The 23,214-nt window shown below is 46.9% G+C and overlaps 1 protein-coding gene across 5 annotated transcripts in view; it reads right to left on the reverse strand.

The window, feature by feature from the left end:
- The window catches only part of LEF1 (lymphoid enhancer binding factor 1), a 68,978-nt gene extending 50,273 nt beyond the window's left edge, over positions 1–18,705 (reverse strand). For 4 of the 5 annotated variants that reach the window (XM_054383229.1, XM_054383226.1, XM_054383230.1 and 1 more), the window contains exons 1-3: positions 18,496–18,705; positions 17,499–17,562; positions 15,856–15,989 (exon numbers count right to left, since the gene is read on the reverse strand). In XM_054383229.1, coding sequence (XP_054239204.1) covers positions 15,856–15,989; positions 17,499–17,562; positions 18,496–18,705 — 408 coding nt within the window. Of the gene's footprint in view, positions 1–15,855; positions 15,990–17,498; positions 17,563–18,464 lie in introns of all 5 variants that reach the window. The other variant, XM_054383227.1, reaches the window with a different exon arrangement.
- Between the last annotated feature and the right edge of the window lie 4,509 nt (positions 18,706–23,214).

Genomic DNA, 23,214 nt, shown 5'->3' on the forward strand with positions numbered 1-23,214 from the left:
TTTCTTCTGAGTAGAGTTACCTACAGTAACTTCTACCTTATTGAAATGAGAGACTGGAGATGTCACTTTTTTGCACATTGTGAGCCACATCTTCTGTATCTTGTAATAAAATCTATACTCTCTAACCCTTTTCCCATTCAGTTTGTAATCCCATAAACAACTCTGCAATTGTTTACATAGGAAAGTGTGATTTAAGTTTTCCTCAAAACAGCAAAGGCAGCAGTTTGCCAGCCTGAAGAGAGAAGAGCCAGCCCCAGGTAATCAGGCAGCTGTCTGAAATCGCCTCCTTAAATTCTTAGTGAAGAGCAAGTTCTAACACCAATACTCTTGCCTCAGCTTACTTGTGTCTGCATATCCTGAACCCTTTATTCTTCCTCTTCTGCTCCATTGTCCCATCTGTGAAATGGATATTATGCTGCACTGGAGATGAGGAAAAAGCCCTGAGAAATCAGCTATTGGACTGAAGTTCTGCATCAACTAGACTTTCCCAAATCCTTTTAAAATTAGTGCAATTTCAGATATTTTTGCACAAACCGCACAATCCATGTCCAACTTTTGGTTGGATAAGTGTGCTTTCTGCTGTTGGAGTCGCTATGACCTGAAATATTACCTGCTTCTGTTTCACATGCCCATGGGCAGGTAGCACCACCAGCTATCCCGAGCCAGACACATGAAGAAACACCTGGAGATCCTCCCAGTGGGACTCGGCCATGTGTGCTGGCCCCTAATATAAACACTTTTCAAGATGCAACAGAAACAGAAGCAGCTCAAAGCCAACAGACCTCTTTCCTAAGAAGGCTTTCTTGGTTTGACTGCACCCTAAGATTCCAGTCCTGGAGGGCACACAGAGAGGTTTAGTTTGTGTATCACAACTTTGGAGTGCAATGATCTCTGATTCGCAGGTTAAGGCTTAAACCACATACTTGATTCAATCGAGATTGTTAACTAGCATTAAAAATGTCATCAATCAACTGTGAAAGAGAGTTTAAAAACATCTTTTTAAAAAAAAAAAATCTTAAAAATTAATTTGCAATTTAAATTGATTGGGAGGCAAAGCAGGGAGGGGGGAGATGAAATATTCCCAGAAGGAAATGGTTTTACTTGCTTTGAGATTATACATTTTTTGATATCTCAGTTCCTATTTGTAATAGGAACAAGAGATTATTAGTCCTTAATTTACTGCTAAAAGCCTGCAGAGAAGTACCTTGAGTGAGGTGCAGCCTAATCCCTGTGTGTGTGATTACATTTAGGAGTGAGAGGGAGGTATGCAGAGGGTGGGGAGAAGCAACTTTTATTGAAGACGACGCTTCAGGCAACCCCGGAGCAGAGTGGATCCAGTTTGAAAAGAATTGGCAACTCTAAAACTTTTTGATAAGCTAAAAATTCATTGATGTTGGCTCACACTAGGCCCATTTCAACTCTGCACTTGTCCTCTGTGTTTCCTTGGCATATCTGTTCCTTTCCTCTATCTGCTTTAGCATAACTTTATTTTTCTCTTTTATCTTTAGCTAACTGCACCCAGGGACTGGAGGGATTGATTTTTTTGTTTTGACTTATTGTTTGAAGATCTGTAACTCAAAGCAGCTTCTTGCGCCTCTGATGTCTAAGCCTGAGCAGTATAAAAGGTAAAGCTCATCCTGTGTACCAAACTGAGCGGGAATACCATTTTATAATCAGTCATCTGTGTTTTATTTTGCCTTTTTGGGGGAAAAACTATTTTAAGACTTTACAGGCAATAACACTTTAAATAAATATTCTCATGGCAGATACTACAACATGCCAGTACTTTTTAAAGACAGTCAGCTATTGCTCACCACTCAGGGAAAGAAAAGAAGAAGAAAAAAAAGTTCCTAATTAAAGGAGGCCATTATACATCAGAAGATATTTTGAGCATCACGTCACACTACCGACAGCCTACTGCAGCCAAAATGTTACCATGCAAATCTAAAAATGCTCTCTCGGAGATGCGCTGCCATCAGGCTGGCCTGAATCCCCGCTGGGAGGGGAAGGCAGGAGTCGTGAGACGTGCTCGGCACTGCCGTTCGTAAACAGCCATCTCTCATTGCCATGCTAATACCAGCCTGTCCCGAGACAGAAGGATGAAGGAGGATTTTTGTTTGCTTCCTCTGCCTTCTGAGGACTGCACTCAGGAGATTTCTCCTTTTTCCAGGCAATTCCTCCCTCCCCGACAGGAAAACGCCTCTGGGCTGTTTTAAACAAGCAGCTCTCGCGGACGCAGCAGCCAGGTTTGTCACTGCACACAGGCGGCTCTGTGCCGCGGAAAGCTGATAGCCATGGCACACACCGACTTTGTTTACAACCGCCCGTCCCCGCTATTCCCCGAAGTTGCCCAGCTTGCTGAAATATGGTTACATATGCAAACATTATCTCCCAATTGTAACCTCATTTTCTGCTCTGCTGGACAGCGTGACCAGCATTTGTCATCTCGCCGCCCCCGCCCGCCACATCATTCATGTGTCTATAATTGTCATCAAGATGTGGCATGTCAGCAGGACTCCCGCGTCCGCTGCACCCCATCTCCAAGCAGTCACTCAGGTAACAAACCCATAATCTCGCCGTGTTTTCATGATGGTTGAATTACACATAATTGTTTCTGCACAGTGATTGATTTCTGCCTGAATAGAGACCTCTGCCTTTTTTCAATGCGAGCGAGTGGCAGCCAAGTCTCTCCATCTAGGAGGAGGCAGCAGCCTTTGAAGAGATCAAAGCCAAGGCCGCGAGCAGTTGTGCGCCCTGGGAATATGGAAAGCCTTTATGCTCTCAACCCCATTTCCAACATCATGTTGGATTGCAGCTGCATTACATTCTGCCAGCATTCTTAATGCTTTTAGTATTGACTCTGACATCACCGATAGCTGTTTTAAAGTAACAAAAGCTGAAGGATGACTTATTTTCACAACTCCATAATTGGAACATGCAAAGTTAGGGGAAGGGAGCATTTGTTTTTAATCTGAGATACAAAAGAAAGCACAGAAAATTATATAAGTTCTCCAAAATTAAAAACACGTTTTTCATATGGAAAGAACAGAGGGGGCATTTTTATAGCCTAGACCACACAAAATGAACTGATTATGCACATGCTTTTTCAAGCCTAAAGGCTGAAGTAAAAATATGACTGGGCAAGCGAGTCAAATTGAGAAAAAATATTGTGACTCATGGTACATTTAGTGACTTTTAGCACCTGATGCATGGCAAAATAATGCAGATGCCCAGGCTGCCACCTCCCCTCTGCAGCTCCCTGTGGCCAGCTGACAGCCGTGTACTTACCCTAAACCAGACACACAGCACATGGAAAACGAACACTAAATCCCCATTAGTTATCTAAAAAGATAAAGAATGACCTAAATGTGTAAAATACCACAAAGCTTCTTCTAAGACTCCCTCTCTTCCAGTCATATAAACAACTCTTAGGCTGCCTTAAAACTAGTCTTGCCACAACACTGTTTGCAGGGGCATCAAATGCTCCCACGCTCCTCCTCTCTCCTCATCTGGCTTCACTAGTGAAAACAAAAGTAAATCTCTACTGAGAAAGACTGTCTTGAACTTTGATTAAATGTACATCTACACTGCCCTGAAAAAAAATATTTCCAGGGAACTCTGAAAACTTATCAGTGCAAAGGAAGGGAGATAAGGAGGATGTAAAAAGCAAGAGCTCAGAAAGGTGCAAGCAGCTGAACCACTCCATGTCTGTTCGCTGACCAGTTTGAGCACCGCTGCTACTTCCACAAATATATTTATTCATGCTACAACCACTGACTAGGAGCTTTAAAAAGCAGTAATTTTGAAATGTGGTAGCTGCCACTACAGTGTGCAGAGTGGTGAGGAAGGAAGAATGTGCAAATAAAGCATAAGCTGTGAAGAATTAAACATTATAAGCTGTAAAGAATTAAACATTATGAGCCCCCATGTATTCGCAATAAAAATAATTTCCTCTTATCTGTATAATTTTTCTTCTATTGCTGCAGCACTCCTTTCTTCCCTGTATTCATTAAACCCCTGACTAAAAGACAACAGAAAAGGGATCTGCCCTCCCTTGCTGTGGACACAGAGCTTACATCTGTCATTTCAAGGCTGGGAAATTGTCTCGTTTTTACTTTGACTGCTCCTTGACACACACAAACCACACTGAGGCTGAAACTGGAGACAAATGGAGCAGCCTCTTTAGTAAGATGAAAAAGCTTATAGTGTTTTTAGTAGTGTTAGAACAGAAGTATTTTCTCTATTAATCCAAGGGTTTGGGGTATTCTTCCCCCACTTCTATTCCCCTGCCATCCCCAGCAAATTTACAGCTTCCTCTCAAAGCCTGCTTTCTTAAATCAGGACTAATTCTTCGTGGCTCTGGTGTCTGCTCTGATAACCAGAGGGATGCTCATAGAGCAGTGCTGAGGAAAGAGTGGCAAGATACAGAGAGCTGGAGCAGTCACTGTTAATAGAGGTATCTGCTGCTATGTTGGTAGGACAGCTAATTCGACTTCTGCCTATCCCACAAGGAGTCTCAAGTATCTGGAAACGAATGCCAGCTTCCAGAAACTGAGCAAGCTACATGTGTAGCACTGCAAAAGTCTCCAAAACACTCACCACTGCAAAGAAACAGTGGCAGCAAAGCCACTTTTATATGATGCTGCAACCCTGCCTTTCAGCATCAAACTACTACTGTGATGAAAAAATATGTTTTACTGTAATTACTGCTTATTTTCCCTTCCAGGGACTTTTGTGTACTTCTGCAGAGGACTCACTTGATACTTTTGCTTGAAAACCTGCTACTTTTTTGCAGTTATTCACTGAAACGTAAGAGACACCGTTTAGCCTGAAAGAGGCACGCCAAGGCTGTCAGACAGCTTTTCACCCTGCGCAGCCCACCACACATCCTGCACAGGCAGCTCTCCACATCCAAGCTGAGGCACAACTTCTCCTCATGCAGGAATTTTTTGGTCACCCCTTTTGGGGAGAGCAGGGGGACCTGACAACAAACCTCACCAGTTCCTTAAATCCTGATCCTTGCAAAGTGACAACCTGCACTTAGGTTTGGCTGTGGTGCTGGAGGATGTGCAGCCACCAGCAGTGGCTGCCAAGTATTTGCTGCAGCTGTGAAGAGCTGTGAAGAAAAAAAGAAATAACCTGGGCAATGCCAGATAGACTATGCCATCAGGGCACACTACTCAAGAAACACAGGTAGGAAGCTGAACAAGCACAGCCTTGGCACACATTAAAGTAGCAGGCATTTCAGGATGCACAGGAAGAAGTTAAAAGCTTCAAACCAGCTGGCATCTCCTTGAAAACAACTCTTCCCATCAAAGGCTGCTGAGGCACAAGGCACGGCCACAACGGGTGCTCTTTGCAGCTGGAAGACGAAGACAGATGCCTTTGCTGCTGAGATGCTGTCCCAAAAAGCTGCTCTGAGAAGCAGCTGAGCAAGATCTTCCCAGCCCCATGGTAAATGACAAAATGACACTGAGGTCCAGCGGACCTGGCTAAGAAGCATAAGTCAGCCTTCTCCAATGCTTTGTGTGCAAGAGTCACAAGTCAGTGGCAGCTTGCTGGGGAAGGGACCTGACCATGCTGGTTAGGTTATCTAACTGCCTCTGCACTGCATTTCTGAGAGGGACAGAGACAAAAGTGTGGGGGGTTGCAATTCATGATACTGAGGGCAATCAGCTTGCACCCCTTGCTTTTTTTATTTCTTTTTTGGACAAGTTTTTAAATTGATTTTCTTAAGCCTCTCCTTGCCTTTACTCAGAAACTTCAGTAGGACGGTTTGTTTTTTCATTGAAAGGCTGAGTACGACACACAGCCAGAAGTGACACCAACTTCCTCAGCTCTAGTTTTAATCCTCTTATTCTTTCCCTCCACTCACATCCCAGTTTTCACTTTCTGAATTGTTTTCATGAAAAGAACAACAAACCAACAATCACCAAAGAAACATAAACGAGCTGTCCTTCAGGTGTATTCCTGAAGCGAGCTTGGTAAATGTGGATTTTGTTCCCACCTTTGCCATCACTTTCCTCTAAGTCTCTAAACAAATGCTGCTTTCTCAAGTCCTCATTTATAGAAGCATCCTCCCAGACCATGCCTCTCCTTTTGGGAGAAGGGTTGGAGGAAGCAGAAGACATGATCCACCCCCCCTAATGCCAGTGTAGGAGCCAAGGATACCTCCTGGGAATCTGTTGGCAGCCATGGATGCACTGCAATTTCCACGGGTCATGTCTTCATGCTAGACTCTACATTGGGTAATTATACACAGAATTTATCTATTTCATGCTTAATTGCACAGGCACAAACTTTTGCTGCACTCCCTGAAACAGCTATAACCTACCAGTGGCACTTGCCTTATTACAGGCAGCTCTGTCCCAGTCCTGCCCAGGCTCCAATCTCAGCCCTTCCTGGGAGAACCCACCAAGCCCCACAAAGGAGGGATGCAGGTAATGAATGAAAGGCAAGTGTCAGCCCACTTGTGAGCTATGGCCTCCTGGGCTGTGAAACACCACCCCAGAAGAGAAAAGCAAGACCCACTCACAGGCTTTTCTACTGACTGAACATGAAAATATACTTTGTCCAGTAGATGTTGGCCAGAAAGATTCATTTAATGGAGGAGAGCATTTTTTTTTGGGCAGGGAGCTCAACTGCTTAACTAACCGACTGTACTTGCTTGCAGTCCTGGAGCCAGAGGAAGATAAACTCCACAAAAGCCCCTCAGAAATGTCCTTCTCCTGTGCACCAAACAGAAGATTCTGAACTAGCTTTGATTAAACCACATGTTCCAACTGAACGTTTATTGTTCTGCCCCATTAGCCTGTGATACTCTCATTTACACACACATCCCTGAATAGAAAAAGAATGAAAAGGAGGGATTTAAAGTTTCAAAGAAACAGAGAGCTTTCTACACAAGTTGTTTTAGGAGGGCCCTCGAGTTAAAGAAGTTTCAAGCGAAACAGCATTTTTACCAGCTCTTCTTGAGTCTCCTAGTATTTCTTTATTAAAAAGTATGAAGTCATCTTTTGCAGGTCACTCTGATAAGAAGATTAGTAGTTGCTAGTTTTAAAATAAAACACGTTTGCAATAGTACTGTCAAACTGTCTGGGGAGTTGCCTAATAAATTAGCATTTTTTTTGCTGTTCTCCAATTCTAGGTTTCCTTCTGAAGATTTACATCTAAAACAGGATCTCACCCTGTTATTATAAAAATATCCTTAAAATAACTGAGAAAGGAGAAAAAAACCCAAAAAACTCTGAACAAACACAGAAAAATCTACAGGCTTACAAGTTAAGCTTTCCAAAGTTTTATTTCTTTCTTCTTCTTTTAAATCCAGCACAGCTTCCTTTTCTCTTTATACCAGGGCTACTTAAGGCATGAAATAACATGTGAGACAGAAAGTTTTAAGTAGCAAATTTTCCAAATCCAACATACTCAGTTCAAACTTATTTTTTTCTAGCAGAATTTCACTTGTGTGCAGGAGGAAATCCAGCAGCACACAACAGACACAAATACAACCCAGCACACTTGTGTGGTAGGGCAGCAACACAAAAAGCTTTAGGGGGACTCTTCAGGGTAAATTATTTTAATTACTTATGCATTTCTAAATGCATTTTAGTGTGCTCAGTATACAGCTTATTTCCTCAGTAGCCTCCAAAGCTCTCCCAGTGCTAGCTCAGTGAGTTTCACTTTTCTTCTCTGTGTTGATCCCCAGCAGACCAGAGGGAATTTGGGCACGCTGCGGCCTGTCCCACTGCTCCGGCTCCAATACCTGACCATCACCCACATGCTTGCTCCTACCTCACTCCTAGAAGCTCTTCAAGAGGCTGAGCCTGCACGTGCACTTATATTTGAGAGAACTTAAGGGCAATTTTTACTCTTCACAGGGGCTTATTCACGTACAGACATTGAAGGGAGAAATCAGTCTCTTGCCCAGTCCAGAAGGATCCCTGCACTTGCCAAACCCGGCTATTCTCCTGCTTCACCTCAACTTTTCTGTAATGGATATTAGCAAGAATTTCTTCACCAAAAGGGTCATCGGGCACCAGAACAGGGTGCTCAGGGAATTGGTGGAGTCACCATTCCTGGAGGTGTTTAAAAGACGTTTGGATGAGGAGCTTAGGGAGGTGATCTAACAGTTGTGTACACAGAGATGTTAGGCTACAGTTGTGCTTGGTCTTAAGGTTTTCTCCAAACAGGCAATTCTATGATTCAATGCGCTTCTTCCGTTTAAGAAAACAGGCTGAAAGATGTGCCACACAGTGAAACAAGATGCCATGAACTCTAACTTGAGGAGAGGGCTCTGGTGCGAGAAGGAAGCCACTTGGTAAAGACAGATTTTGGAAGACGCGTTGCAGAATTCTTCTGTGGCATGGTTGTGTGGGTTGTAACATGAGTCAGTGGCAGGAGCCTCGGTCACTGTGGGGTACATGGAAGTCATACAAAACTGTAGTGAAGGTAGTATAGGACTAGTGGGGACAGGGAGATAGAGTATAACCAAAACTACAATTACCAGTCAGAACTGCAGCTTTGTAAACCTGAGACAGCAGAAGTTTAACTGGAGAAAGAACTGACCCTAAACAAATCACTGGATTGTGGTGTTTTAGCAAAGCAAACACGTTTGCAACACTGGACAGGGTTTATCTGCATTTATCTGCATTTTAACACATGGCCAGGGACAGGGTCTGCTCTCCGAGCACGGGCTGCATTTGACAAGTGTAGACACCTTTAATCATCACCTCCATACCTTACTTTTTTCTGATGTTAGACAAAGCTTGCCAATGCAGGATTTGGGGAGAATGAAGAAAGATCAAAGCAAGAAGATAACCCAAAAATTGTGGGGAGACAACAGACGATCACAAAGATAAATCTCTGAGGCAGTTCTGAAATACTGAAAGAGGAAAAAAATCAACGAAATAGAGCTTATAGCATATCTAAGTGACCAATGACTGAGACAGAGTGCTGGCTCTAAGCAGCCAGTGTCACTACGACCCCAACCCAGAAATACAGGTCCTGCAGGGATAGCTATTTAGAGCTCATAACTCTCAACCTCCAAATCTACAAAACTGCCTCGCAGAAGCCCCACATTCCCTTCTGGACATACCTGATGAACACCATCCTCAGACTGGTTTTCTTTGGACACCCCCTGCTGTCCTCTGTCCAGAGCTCTGTTCAAGTTGGCCAAGGAAAGTAGCTGAGCTGCCATCAGCTTAGTTTGAAGCACCAGCATGTTCAGAAGGTACTTTGTGGCAAATGTGCATGAAATCACAGGTTCTCAAGGGTCTTCTCCCCTGTGCACCAGCTTGGGTGAAGCAGACCTGCCCACTGACTTGTGCAGCACTTTTTGAACTATAGAGCTAAAGTACTGAAACCTTTGGGAATTAGCAAGTGCTCTCTGGCTTGCCTAATAAATCCCAACCAAAGTGATTTTCCAGTTTATGTGTTAGTGCTGGTGACAATGGTATGCTTGCTTTTAAGTCAAGCTGGTCATTTTGTAGTCAATCAAAACCTTGTAGCCTCAAACTTGCAATTTTTGCTGACTAAGCCCATCCTATTGTCTTTATGCCTCAACTTCACCTGTACTCACAGCCACTTCAAGAAAATAAACAAATGTCAGGTTGACCTTTCAGCTCCATGAAAACGCTCTTCTACACAAGGGATTTGGCAGCTTTGAAGATTACATGTAAAGATAGTCTAGGTCCTTCATCTCAACCTGAAGCATCAACGAGCAGCACCACCTGCAGAAGCCAAGGGAGGGCATGCCACTTCTCCCCAGGCAGTTTGGACCACTCCTCTTCCCCTTCAGGAGAAGAGGCAATCCCTGGCTGATTAGCACAGTTGGTGCACACGTTAACTCCCTACTGCACTTTTAGCTCAATCCCAAAGATTCAATGAATACATTTTTACTTAAGTGCTCAATCACTTTCTTGCTGAGAGGACAGATTCCTTTGAAGTGGGAAACCCAAACTAAATAAACATATCCACGAGATCCAAGTCTCAAAATAGAAGCAATTGGACTGCTAGATTAAGTTATTCTGAATGCAGTTTTCTTAAGTGAAGCTAATGCTTATGAAGGGCCCAAGTGACGGAGACACTAATCCCCACCAGCCTGGGCAGGAGCAGCACGCTGAGCAGCTGCCATGCCTTCCCCTCAGCGTCCTGCAAAAAGGGACCAAACCCAATGGCCAGACAGCAATGGTCTTCACACCAAACATGTCTTATGGTCTAAACCTCCTTAAAGATAAATCCTGCTAGCCAGGATGGGGGTAGTTTCAGGTAAATGGGAGTTATTCACACACAACTGGAGCATCACTGCACATGTCTCCCTGGCAGCAGGGAGGGTAGACACCAAGAACAGCCTGCCTCCCTCCCAGGTCAAGAATCCATAGACCACCTGCCTCACAGCAGCGTTCCCCTCAGACTAGCGACACGCTGGATCTGTGTCTCTCTGTGCAAGAGCAACGTAGGAGACCACAACAGACCACATGATGCACAGATCTCAAAATGTTCAGTGTTCAGGCTCTTGCATGTCATTTGCTTCTGAGAGACAGGGTCTTTTACCACTAGCAAAAAAATCCACATGCCCCTGATCAGACTTCAGAATATTTCAGCAGCAGTAGAATGCTTTAGTGTGGGTTATTTCCTCCCCGTATCAGGAGTTTTCCCTAACTATAAACAGAAGTGAAGTGCTTGGGAGGAGCCAGGCCTGCAGTACCCGGGCTTTTCAATGCCTGCAGCTATGCAGTGCTGCAAGTATCTGGAAAAAAGTCTTTTCCTCTTTTGATGCCTGAACCTGTGGAGCTTCAGGCTTTCTTCTTGAGCCATATCCTCCCTGGCACTTGCAGCCCATAACAAGCTATTCTTATTAACATTTTTTCTGGGCTGGGATTAAGTTGGAGAAGGGTGGCACAGCACCAAAACAACAGGAATGACATTTTGCTTTTAAACCACAGGATCACAGGATGTTAGGGGTTGGAAGGGACGTCTGGAAGCTTCACCATTTACAGCTGATATTGAATTAGCTCATAGATACTTAAAAAAAGGAGATTTAGGACATAAGTAAACACACATGTTGATAGACAAAAGCTTCAACTCTGATGATTTGTAATGGGTGAGGTTTTTTGATTACTCCTCCACTGAAGCCACACACACACAACTGCTGCCTCTGGAGCAGCCAGGAGAATGTTTTCTTTTGCCTTTGCCCATTCACAATTAGATAGATTTGCTAATTGCATCACCCTCACACAGAGAATGTAGCAAAAGCACCAGAAGGCTGTTTTCTTCACCAGTATGTGCCCAAAGTCCATGCTACTGATGGACATACATACACAAGACTCTTCATGGATCATGCCATTGTATCACGAGCAACAAGATCAAGCTTCAAAGGCCAACCCAGAGGCACCACAGTAACTTCTGCCTCCTTTTCTAAATGGAGAATTCATTTCACTGAGAGGCAGAAAGAAAGCACTACCAAAACTTGTCCCACAGCCATTTGTGGCTTGGATTTGTGTTTCACAGAGACCTGGCTTGTATCTTAGACTGATCAGCTGTGAGGCTTGAGCCAGAGCAGCTGACAGACACATTTGCAGCAGTGAGGTCCCTCTATTAGCACTGAGTAGGCTCCCCTCTCCCCGGGTGCTGGCATTTGACACGGCTCACCAAGCCCCTCAGCAAATAGTGCTAAAATTCCTCCCCGTGCAAACCCAAGTAAACCCCAGCAAGTCGGGAAGCTTTGTGCTCCTTTGCACCCGATTTTGAAGTCATTTAAGGAGCTAACCATCATCACTGGACTTCATTGAAAGGACATAAGCCACGCAGGGTAAGGCAGCACAGCCTCAGCCCTGGGTGAGCAGCTACAGCTCCTCAAGCCCCTTGGCTGCCTGTGCAGCCTGTTTCCTCAGCCATGGTTCTGGGGATTCAGGGGGAAGAAAGGGACATGCCACAAGACCACAGCTGCCCACAGCCCTCAGAGAATCCTGCTGTGGATTAGTGCAAAGATTTCGGATGGGTGATATGAGAGCAGAAGGTGTGCTTGCTACTAAGCGCATTTCATGCTGGGCCAGGGAGCTTTCAGATGACCATGACTCCCTGTAAAGTGCCTGCAACTGTCCAGAATCAAATTCTCAGGAAAAGACATTACTATTAAAAATCAAGTTTGTGTCCTTCTGCAGCTCCTGCACATTCCCCTTAGGGTCCCAAAAATTCTCCACAAACGAGTGAACCAGCCTGCTTTCAGAGGGACAGCAAGATGCAGCTAGGGAAACAAAACTCTTTTACTGAGGCTCTGTGAGCACTCATTCCTGCTGTTTCTACCCTCATCCTTCTTCCTGTCTGTATTATCCACACAATTTCTCCTGAGGCGTTAGCTCTTCAAGACCGGCGCTATTCCCATACTCCTTGCCATGCAGAAGAACACGAAGAATATCCTAAACTTCAGTAAGGTAGTAGGGGGCTGCGTATAAACATTTCTTGTGTTCAAATTCTCTGAGCAGAATTCCTCATTGTTTTCAAATGGATATGCTTTGTTTCACAAGTCGCCGCAGATTGTATCCTCCAAACTATTTAACACCTCCAGCTGCCACAAAGAGACAGTTTAGCCACGAAGAAATAAACCCAGACCCCAAGAAGAGATAAGAACAAACGAAAAGGAAGGTTGCAGAAATCCTCAATCTTCCCACAGAAAGTTCAGTTCATCAAGAGAGTGGGAGAACAAAGACAAAATGATTTTCTGGATTAATTTCAGAACACAAAGAAGTTATTCTTCTTGAGTCATCTCCTTTGTCCCTACATTCCCATCACACAGATGAGAAAAGTTTGCTACCCAAAACTAGTCCTTGTAACGAACAAGTAAGAAAACCCACACATGTTAGGTAACAAACAGTTGTCTCCATCTCCCATCTTCAGTACCCCCACGATGCTGAGAAACCATCAAAAGATATCTCAAGCACACAGGATGCACATTCACCAGGTGTTACTGTGGTTTCAGTACCATCACGTGCTGCTTCTGCAGCCACCCAAACCCACTGCTCTGCTTTTTCACTTACCCAGCTACCTGATAAGAATCCTTACCGCAGTGTGAAGCTTGTACCTGAACCTGTAATTAACACTCTCTTGCTCCTACAAATACAACTTGTAAAAGGCAAATCAGTTGCCAGAAAAACAAAAAGATTAAGACACTTTAAAAAAAAAAAAAAAGGAGATGAGTGTTGATTGCTCTAACAACAGCAGATTTTGGAAGATTTTAAATCTTCCTCATGTACCCTCTCCACTTCAAAAGCTGCACTGAAATTTCCCTTCAGTTTCCTTCTTTAAAATCATATTAAACATGTTGTCTGACTGTAGATTTGTGGTTTTAATTTTATAAAGCAAAAACGTCAAGAGTTTGTCTTTTTTCTTTTCTTTTTTAAGCTTTTTTTTTTTTTTTTTTTTACCCCGCATATGCTGTGAAAGTAACTTCTTTTTTTCCCACTCCGAAGAAGCTTTGCTCTTCCTGCCCCGGAACAGTGAGCCGAGGCCATCTCCATTAGAGCTGGTCCCTGCCCTGGCTCTGGCCACGTTTCCCCAGGGGTACATCCCTTTGGCAGTTTGCAGGCAGCCAAGTCCTTCCAAGGTGGAAAAAAAGATTCAGCGCCCCAGGGTAGCTTTTTAATCCTGCCTAACACCTCCAGGCAACAGATGCATCAACAAGAAGTGGCTTTGTCATGCAAATGGAAGGACGCAGGTACACACCGCACAAATGGCCGGGGACTGACACCCCCGGGGGAGATCACCACTTGCTTGCTTGCTGATCTCAGTTGTTCCTTTCCCCCTAGCCACGGCAAATCCCCCGGAAAGGGGAGCAAGAGCGAACCTGCAGGGAGGCGTTTGGGACCCCTCAAAGGTGAGGAGGCAGCAGCGCTGGAGCTGTGGTTAGCCATGAAGCAAGCCAGCGTGTCATCTCCTGGACGCGGCGTTTTGATCTCGCGCCCATTAAAACCCAGCTGTCAGCTAGGCGACTAGCAAAGATTATAGTTCAATTAAACAAAAAAATTATTTAATAACTCAAGCGTGTAGCCTTGTGGTTAAACTGAAAGAACTTCAGGCTTATGTCAACATTGCGGCCCTGCACCAGCACTGCGTCACCGAAATAGTGCTGCTGCTCTAACATGCAAGAGCAACACGGAACAATCAGCCCCTCAGATGTTGGGCAGGCAGCTTGGCAATGAGAAAGTAGATGCGCTTCCCCCACTTCTCCCCTCCAACCTAACCAGGCTTCCTCAAGAACCTGAGCAGGCAGAAAACCTCTGGGTTGAAGGTCAGCCGACATTCTGGGGGCATTGGCGGCAGATCAGTGAAGAGCAGCATCCCCCTGGCACATGCACGCGACGAAAATCCTCAGTGAATAATTAAACTGGATTTTGTTGTTCAAAACCTTGAACCAGCATTAGGAGCCTTCTCAGGAAGGTAATGTAGGGAAAAAAGGAGGTAAAAAATGGTGTAAATTTTCCTGGTCCTCAAACGGGCAAGTTTGAGTTTCAGTGCCCTCTCAAGAAGCTATATCCTTTTCCCCACAATATATCCAAATGGAAGTTTTCTGTAGAGTAGCACTTAAAACAAAAAACTGTGGTCATCGTGCTTCCTTCTAAACAGAGGTAGGCTTCTGAACTCTTATTTACGCACAAAAAGAGAGCTATAGAAAGCAATATATTGCACAAGGTTTTACATCTTTCAAACACTGTGACATACAAAAAGGGCAAATCCATATGTTTCCCAGTGCTAAACCACCCTGTCATTCCACTAATTTCACATGCTTCACTACTGTCAAATTACCAATACAAGTTAGGCCCCCTCTTTTATTTTTGAAGTCAAAAGCCAGAACCCTGAAGAAAAACCTAGACTGTCAAAAAGCAAAATAATGCCAATGGTCAACAAAGACCACCAAGTACAAATCTAAGAGCCGGTAAGATGGAAAACTGCTTTATCTCTGGAAAGTAACAGCATCCAACTTCTCCTATCACATGCACACACAACTGCAGTAGTATTTTTTCAGCAGCATACCTACAAGCATACTTGTTTCCTGCTCCACTTTGGTTCTACTAATACAATTTTCACAGTTCATTGTAACATTGCCTCCCCATCACTCTGTATGTATAGAAAGAAAAATGAGTATTGAAATCCAAAATTTAAAACACATTAAAAGTACATCTGTACTAGTGGAAATAGAGGGACCAACCTGGAAGAATCAGTGCCCACCACAACGTAAAGGAAAGCTGTAACTACTGCATCACAGTTGATATTAATTCCTAAAAGATGATTTCACAATTTGTGGCTGAAGATACAGAGTATGTTTCAAGGCAAATATTGCCAGATACATAAAGCCTTCATGTTGAGCAACTGATGACAGAAACAAATATCAAGTCAGCAAAAAAGTAATGCCGTATCTGAATCAATATAATAACAATAATAATAATAAAAAGAATCCAATCTTTCCATCTTAAGGACAAGCAATTTTATCAGTTCTGTTTCCAGCCCTTGATTTTCCTCGACAAAGAGTTAAAAGTCAAAAAATTCACATCTGTCCCAGTCACTACAAAGAGTGCATTTACATCATTCTGCCATTATCTTACAGTTGTAACCCAAGGCTTCCCCTGCCTTGTTCAAAGGACATCAGCCACTGCAGACATTCATCTCAGCTTTTCCACCACTATTGAGACCAACACCTCTAAGAGCTCTCAAACTCCACTGGATGGAGGCTCTGAACAGCAGAAACTCAACCTTTGTGGTAACTCAAGCTGCATAAGAAAAGCCCCCATGTAAACATGCACTGCAGACTGAACAGGAGGAAACCCAGCTTGCCAAAACCCATCTTTGGAAGAGATAACTCACTGTTCTGGGGATGGGTGGTGACAGAGATCCATTAGGCATGTACGGGTCGTTATTCATATTTGGCATCATGATATACCCAGAATAACCAGAGTATGATGGTCCCTTGCTGTATAAGCCACTGTCTGGATGCTTTCCTATGGAAGAGGAAACAATGATTACATTATTCCCCACACACTCATTTCTTGTAAGTTAGAGCACTTAAACAGGTACTGTGCATTCATAAAAATGTTCTGCATGCAAACGTTTCCCTGCTCATGGAAATTACCTCTGACAGAAAGTGGTCCACAGCAATTTGTGATAACATTTTTTTTTCAAATAGAGTTAATTCTTAAAGGAGTAGGTACTCTCAGTGAAGTGCTTATCCTTAAAATACGGAGTAGTCTCAGAATAACCAATTTATTTTGCTATTCTCTGTTCAGAGCAAGGCAGAAACATCAGCAATGACATCATATTTCTCAGGTAGTAGTTTTCCCCCATTTTATACACACCTCTAAGGATTTGTGGATTCAGAAATATTGCCAGCGTGGCTTTCCAACATCATTGTTAGAAAAGAGAACAGTGCAGTAATAACTATATAGAAGAATTTCCTTCTCTTATTGAACCACTGTGTTTTAGTGAACAATTCATTCTGGCCATGCTCACTGGGAATGATTAGAGGGCAGGAGCTGTCTTGGAAGGAGACCCTAACGATTTGGAGGTGAGGTTGTTGAATACACATGGCACTGCAGTCAAAAGGGAAGCCAAGTAAGGAAGGTTATTTTGTAGAAAACAAAAAATATCTCAGTGCAAGTTCTGCAAAGGATGATGAACAGGTCTCCACCACTGACAATGTTACTGCTTGAAGGTGAGGTTTTAGGAGGCTACAAGGCTGAAAATTGTACAGAGCAGGCCTCCTCCTACTTACTGCCAAAATGCAAGGAACATGGACATTATTGCTTTTAGGCTGTTTAATGACCAGTTTGGAGAAAGATGGCCACAGAGTCCTGGAAAGCACCAGGACTGAACTGTGCCTGTCTTTATATGGAATTTATGATCTGTTTTAGTTCATGATGATAAGCATTTCATTTTAAACATAATCTCCCATCCTTCACAGCACATGCTCTTTGTACGCGTGTCCAGCTTCCTAAGAGATATTCAACAAACTCTGTTATTTCCTCTGTTCTCCTCAATCAAAATTAATCAGCTGATATATTAAAAAAAAAAAAGCAAGCAGTCTGTTAATGCTTAGATTTGGAAGAAGAGATTTAAGCCACAGACTTTGGCTGTGGGTACAAAAGCAAAGAGTTTCTGAACACACACACACACACACACACACACACACACAATTTGGCTGCACTGTATCAGTAAAGAGATAGATGTATTTAAGCTGATATCCTAAAAATAGTTATTTCTTCAGCGTAGATCCATTTGGCCTACTTATCAGTTTCTAAACAACTGAAATACCATTTGGTCACCCAAGATAGACATGCTGCACGTTCATCTCCTTTTAAAATATGCTTTGAAAACACCCTGGGACCCATCTTCCCCAAAAGGTATTAAATTTGTGTTTCCTAAAAGAGACCAAACTCCAGTTTGAGGACTGAGAACCATATGGAGTCTCACAGTGGGACAACATCACAAGCCAGGACTGTGGTGCTTCTCACCTTCCTCGGGGTGCTCTCTGCCTTTATCATGGTAGGAATCCTGTGCTTGAGTCGGTCTGGAAACCTGAGCGAAGGGAATCCACAATCAGGCAAGAAGAGAAAGAAGAGAAGTCATTGTAAGGATGCTCACTTATCGACCACAGTCCTACAGCTTCTCGTAGGAACAACAACAACAAAAAGTTAGGGCAAGAGATAAGCATCTTTCTTTTCCCTCTTAAGTCCTGGAAGGCAGCTGTACCAGAAGCATTTGTGTAAACCACCGTTTTATAAAAACGTTAATAACGATTGGCTTTGCAAAGCATTTTGAGCAGAAAAGCCTTACAATTAACAAAATAGTTTTATTTCTGAAATTATTCTGGAAATATTTGAAGCTTCGGCAGGCAACACATTCTTTGTAAAAAAGATACCAAAGACAATAATGAAAATCAGGTTGCCGTCATTAGCAGATCTTTAGGAATAAGAGCAAAAACAACCCCGGGGAAAAAAAAAAAAAAGAAAAAATAATCGGGGGTGGAGAAGGGGGAAAGAAAAAGAAAAAAAAAAGGCAGGTTACCCATTTGCCCTGAAGTTGTTGTACTGTCGGGAATTTCTTCCCAGTTTTATGCAAATCCCTTAAAGAGTCTAGAGCTAATGCTCCGACCCCGCTGATTTTACGGAGGAAATTTCACGGCTGCTTGAGGTCTAATATCATCGCACGGTCGGGGGACTCCAGGAACTTTTTCGTCCTGGACTGAAGCGCGGAGGGAGCCGCCTCCCCACCCCCATCCCCATCCCATCGAGGGGCTGCTCGCCGCCCCTCTGGAAACGGGAGCTCGGTTGGGATGATAATTTTTTTTTTTTACAGGGGAAATTCGTAAGCCAGGGGTTTCCCCGGTGCTCGGCCGAAGTTCGCTCCCTCCCTCCCTCCATCCCTCCCGGAGCCGGCGGCAGCGTCCGGAGCCCGTCGGCAGCCCGCAGCGGCTCCACGCTGCCCCGCGGAGTCCCCGCGGCCGCGCACCTCGTGCCCGTTGGCGCCGGGGGCGATCTCGGACTCGTTGACGAGGGACGACTTGATATCGGCCAGGTCGCCCTCCTCCTCGGGGTGGCTGATCTCAGCGAAGATCTTCTCCTTCTGGGGGTCCCCCTCGTCCTTGAAGGGGATCATCTCGTCGGTGGCACAGAGCTCCGGGTCCCCCCCACCACCCCCGGCCCCCGGCAGCTGCGGCATCCTCACGGCAGCGCGGCGTCTGCTGCGGCCGCCGGCCCGCCGCGGGAAGGGGAGCGGGAGCGGGAGGAGCAGCGGGGGGAGGAGGAGGAGGTGGAGGAGGAGAAGAAGGAGGAGGAGGAGGAGAAAGGAGGAGAAATAGGAGAGAAGAAGGAAAAATCCCGTGAAGTCCTCGGGGTTCCTCTCGGCAGCTGGAGACCCCCGCCCGCCCCCTCGGGGCCGAGGTACCCCCAGTCCCTCACGGTAGTGGCCCCGCGGGGAGCCCGACCTGGCCCCGCCGCGCCCTACGTTCCCAACGAGTCGAAATAGCCCTGCTTGTGTTCCGCCTGCCTCCAGGGACCGCGCTGCGGCCCCTCCCCTGAGGAGGCCAGCCCCTCCCCATCCACCCCCCGGGGCCCGGGCTCACCCTGGGGGTGAGGGGACGCGGAGGGGAGCGGAGCCCGCCCCAGTTTCGTCTGCGACTGAAGTTGCCGCCACCCGGGCGGGCCCAAGTTAAAATGGCTTGAGGGGGGAGGGAGCGGTGGGAGGCGGATACAGGGAGGAGATGCCCCGGGGGACGAGGATGGCGGGGGGCGAGGACGGCACTGCCCGTGGCACGCACCCACCGGGCCTTTGTCCGCCACTTCGCCCGCCGCTCCTGGCACGGCTGGGCTCGACTCAGCGGCACGGCGGGGGAGGAACAGGGAGCAAGAGACCGAGACAGAAACAACCCCGTGAGGGGAGGGCGGGAGGGATGGAGCCTCCCCTCTGATTCCCTCCGCGCCCGCGGGCAGAGAAAAAAAGTTGTGGCCGCGGCGTCTCTTTGCCCGCGGCAGCCCTAGCTCTCAGCACCCCGCGCGGGGCTGCTCTGTCGCAGCCAGCGGGCGCGGAGCCCCGAGGGGGGCGGCGGTGCAACTTCAGCATCACCCCCACCCGCCTTCCATCCTCCCTCCTTCCGTCGGCGGGGCGGGGCGGGGGCGTTGGAGATGAAAGGAGCCGCCGTTGTGACTGACACCGGGGCCGGGGCGGAGGCGGCGGGGGAGCAGAGGGGGCTAGGAGCGGCTATAGAAGGGGGGTGGGGGAGCGGGTATGGGGCTGCCCCAGGGCGAACTTTGCTTAGGCTGCGGTGAGGTACCTCTGTATGCGTGTCCATGTGTGACGCACCGGGGGTCTGCGCTAGGGCACTGCTGTTCCCCAGCCAGGAGCAGGGCACAGGCACTGGCCGTATCCCCGGACGGACAGACCTGATGTTTTAGGTCTACTTTGTTGATAGTTAGCCCTTTGGGGGGCAGGAGGGGGTGTGTGCTGCGGCCACATGGCTAGCGTAGGGGCAGCGCGGGGAGCGTGTGAGGATTTGGACGAAGGGCAGAATTAACACATTGTCATTAAATGCGAGGGGGAGAAACCGGACGGGGTGCGTGAGCTGGCCGCGATTTCAAGCCGGCGAACGGAGCAGTACTCTAGGATCACCCCACTGCCCCGTCCCACGCCTTCCTCGGCTGCGCTGCCCCGTTTGGGTGACACGGCATCGCCACGGTGCCCAATACGTTAAAAACAAACCAAACCATCCCAACAAAAGCGTCGGGACCCGCAGCTTCTTGTATTTGGCGGACGCGGCGTGCGCACATTTCGCAAGAAACAACTTCCCACGATTTTGGCATCGGAAAAGTGCGCTTCATGCTTTGCTCATGCCCCGCGAGTCCGCTAAACCTTCAGGCTTCGGGAGACAGAGAAAGGGGACCATGTGGACGCTCAATCCGTTTTCAGCAGCTGCTGGCCCCGGTGCGGCGGTGCAGGGGGGAATGAGCGCTGAGCCCGGCTGCCCGCACCGCCGCTCCTGCCTCGGCATCGTTGCTCGACAACGAGTAATTAAAATCCAGCTGAGCAATGGGACCCGCCAAGCTCCGGAAAGGGAGCGGGAAGCGGGAGATGGACTTGCCAAGTCAGACAAGTATGGGAAATAATCGAGAAAGAAAGAAAGAATCAAACATGTAAACCCTGGGAAGAGGTTTACTTGTGCAGCGATACCCCAACGGAGATCACACACTCCCCCACCCCCCAGTCTCCCGAAGGTGGCTGGAGCGGCGAGTGGGGAAGCGGCCGTTTGGGAAAAACGGCAACTCGGGATGTTTTGCAAGCGTAGATGCATCGCATCCCTCCCGCCCCTCTTTCCTTCCCGGCTCTCGGAGGCTCCGGGCACCTGGGCCAAGGGAAGGTAACCCCGGGCCTGTCACCTTTGAGATAAAAAACAACCCTATAGCGACGGGCACCGGGGCAGGCAATGGGGGGGGGGGGATCGCTGCCGGAGGAGCCGGCGCCGCGGCCACCCGTCTGTACCGTTACCGGCTCCCTCTGGGAAAACAGCCTCCCCCCATCTCCGCCGTCCCGAGGTCTCCCCCTTCATGTGGGCTGGAGTTTTTCTCGGATCAGTTTTTTTTGGTGGAAAGGGCCGGGGTGGGGGCGGCGGGGCGGTGTGTGTGGGGGGGAGGTGGAGACCGTAGTGATTTATGACATGAGGATAAACTCAGGAAACCTCAACTCCAACTCCAGATTTGACTGGAGACAACACAAAGCTGTCGCTTTTACTCGCAGTTCGCGGGGCTGAGGAGGGGGGTATGGACAGGGGGTGCATGGCCCGGGGCGGAGGTGGGGAGAACCGCGCGGTGTCCACAGCAGGATCCCGCTGCGCCGGGAGCGCGCCCACCGCCGTGCCCGCTAGCTGCCGATACCCGGGCTCTGCACCGCTGCCGTGCGCTGTACTGCTTTAGTAGGCTCTATTTGTGCAGTTAGGTGGGGTTTTTCTTTTCATTGTACTGTTGGCTTATATTTTCGCGTGTTTATTTTGTTTTTTGTTATGGGTTTCATTTTTTTTTGGGGGGGGGGGGTTGCATGTGTGTCTGGTTTGGTTTGGTTTTGTGTGGTTTTTTTTTTTTTTTCGAGTTTGCATTTTAGTTTTTTTTGGTCGTTTGCACGGGTTTGGGGGATTTCGAGGAGTTTCTTTTCTTTCTTTCTTTCTTTCTTTCTTTCTTTCTTTCTTTCTTTCTTTCTTTCTTTCTTTCTTTCTTTCTTTCTTTCTTTCTTTCTTTCTTTCTTTCTTTCTTTCTTTCTTTCTTTCTTTCTTTCTTTCTTTCTTTCTTTCTTTCTTTCTTTTTCTTTCTTTCTTCTTTTTTTCTCTTTCTTTCTTTTGTTTTTTCTTTTTCTTTCTTTCTTTTTCTTTTTTAATTTTTTTCTTTCTTTCCTTCTTTCTTTCCTTCTTTTGCTGTTTTTCATTTTCCTTTTAATTTTTTCCTTTTTTTCTTTTTCTTTCTTTTATTTTTCTTTTTCTCTTTCTATTTCTTTTTCTTTTCCTTTGTTGTTTGTTTTGGGGTTTGGGTTGGATTTTTTTCTTTATTTTTTTCTTTCTTGCATTTCATGGTTGAAGGGGTCCACACCTCCAGCACTCCCCGACGGTCAGCCGGGCTCTTTCGTCCACTGGTGGGAGGGGAAACTGGGAGGGGAAACTCACTATCGGCCGTGGCTGGCCGAGCATCCCGCGGTCAGGGCAGCCAGATGATCCCCGAAGACTTACAGGGGGAGCTGACCGGGAAGGGGGAGCACCGGGGTCCCAAGGACGACAGCCACCACCCCCCCGGGGCGCAATAAGCAGGGGGATGGGGGGCCGCGCCGGGCCACCCTCGCATGCGAAGCGCCGGCCGCCGCCGGCATCCCCCTGCACCGGGGAGGGCGGGAGCGGGGCGGGGCGGCGGTGGCTTTGATGTCCCGCCGGCGGCTCCTTTCATGCCCCCCCTTATCCTCCCTCCGAGCCCTTTGTGTGACTAAATTTGGCAGGAGGATGGAGGCGAGCCAGGGCGCCCACGTGTGCGCCCAGCTCCCAGCTGAGCGGGCCAGGGTTTTCTTCCGGGTAAGGAGACAGCGGGGGAGATCAAAGAGTTTGGGGAGCTGGAGACGGAATGTGCAGTGGAAATAAAATAAAAATTAAAGAAAAAAAATAAAAGAATAATGCAAAAAGAAAACAAGAAGAAAAAAAACCTACCAAAACCCAAAAAACACCTCCTCCGGCTTGGCCGCATGCCAGCCCAGAGGCACGGGGGGAGCGCTGTGCACATGGTGGGGCACGGACCGGCTGGAAGAGATAGATTTTTTTTTCCCGTGAGGGGAAGAAAAATAAATTAGAAATAAAAAATTAAAATATATTGTTAAGAAAGGGGATTGCAGATATTTTATGAGAGAAAAAAAACCAAACCAAAACAAAACAAACAAACTCACCAACAAACCAAACGCCTTTTGTTTAAAACCACCGGCCTGTGCAGCCCCGCCTGGGAGAGCCGCCCGACGGCTTGTCCCTACGCCCGGTCCGGTCGGGGCTGAGCGGCCCCCCGGGGGCAGGGAAACGCCTTTGGAAGGGAAAAGGCCCCCCTCCTCCCGACACGAGAGGCTACTGCTAGTTTGGAGGGAGTCTTTCATGGCAAACCCCTTGGGGAAATGTCGAGCGTGGCCCCTCGAGGGTTGGGTGCAGCACCCCGTACTGTGTCC

The sequence above is a fragment of the Indicator indicator genome, chromosome 8 (assembly GCF_027791375.1).
Source record: "Indicator indicator isolate 239-I01 chromosome 8, UM_Iind_1.1, whole genome shotgun sequence".
NCBI classification, from domain to species: domain Eukaryota; kingdom Metazoa; phylum Chordata; class Aves; order Piciformes; family Indicatoridae; genus Indicator; species Indicator indicator.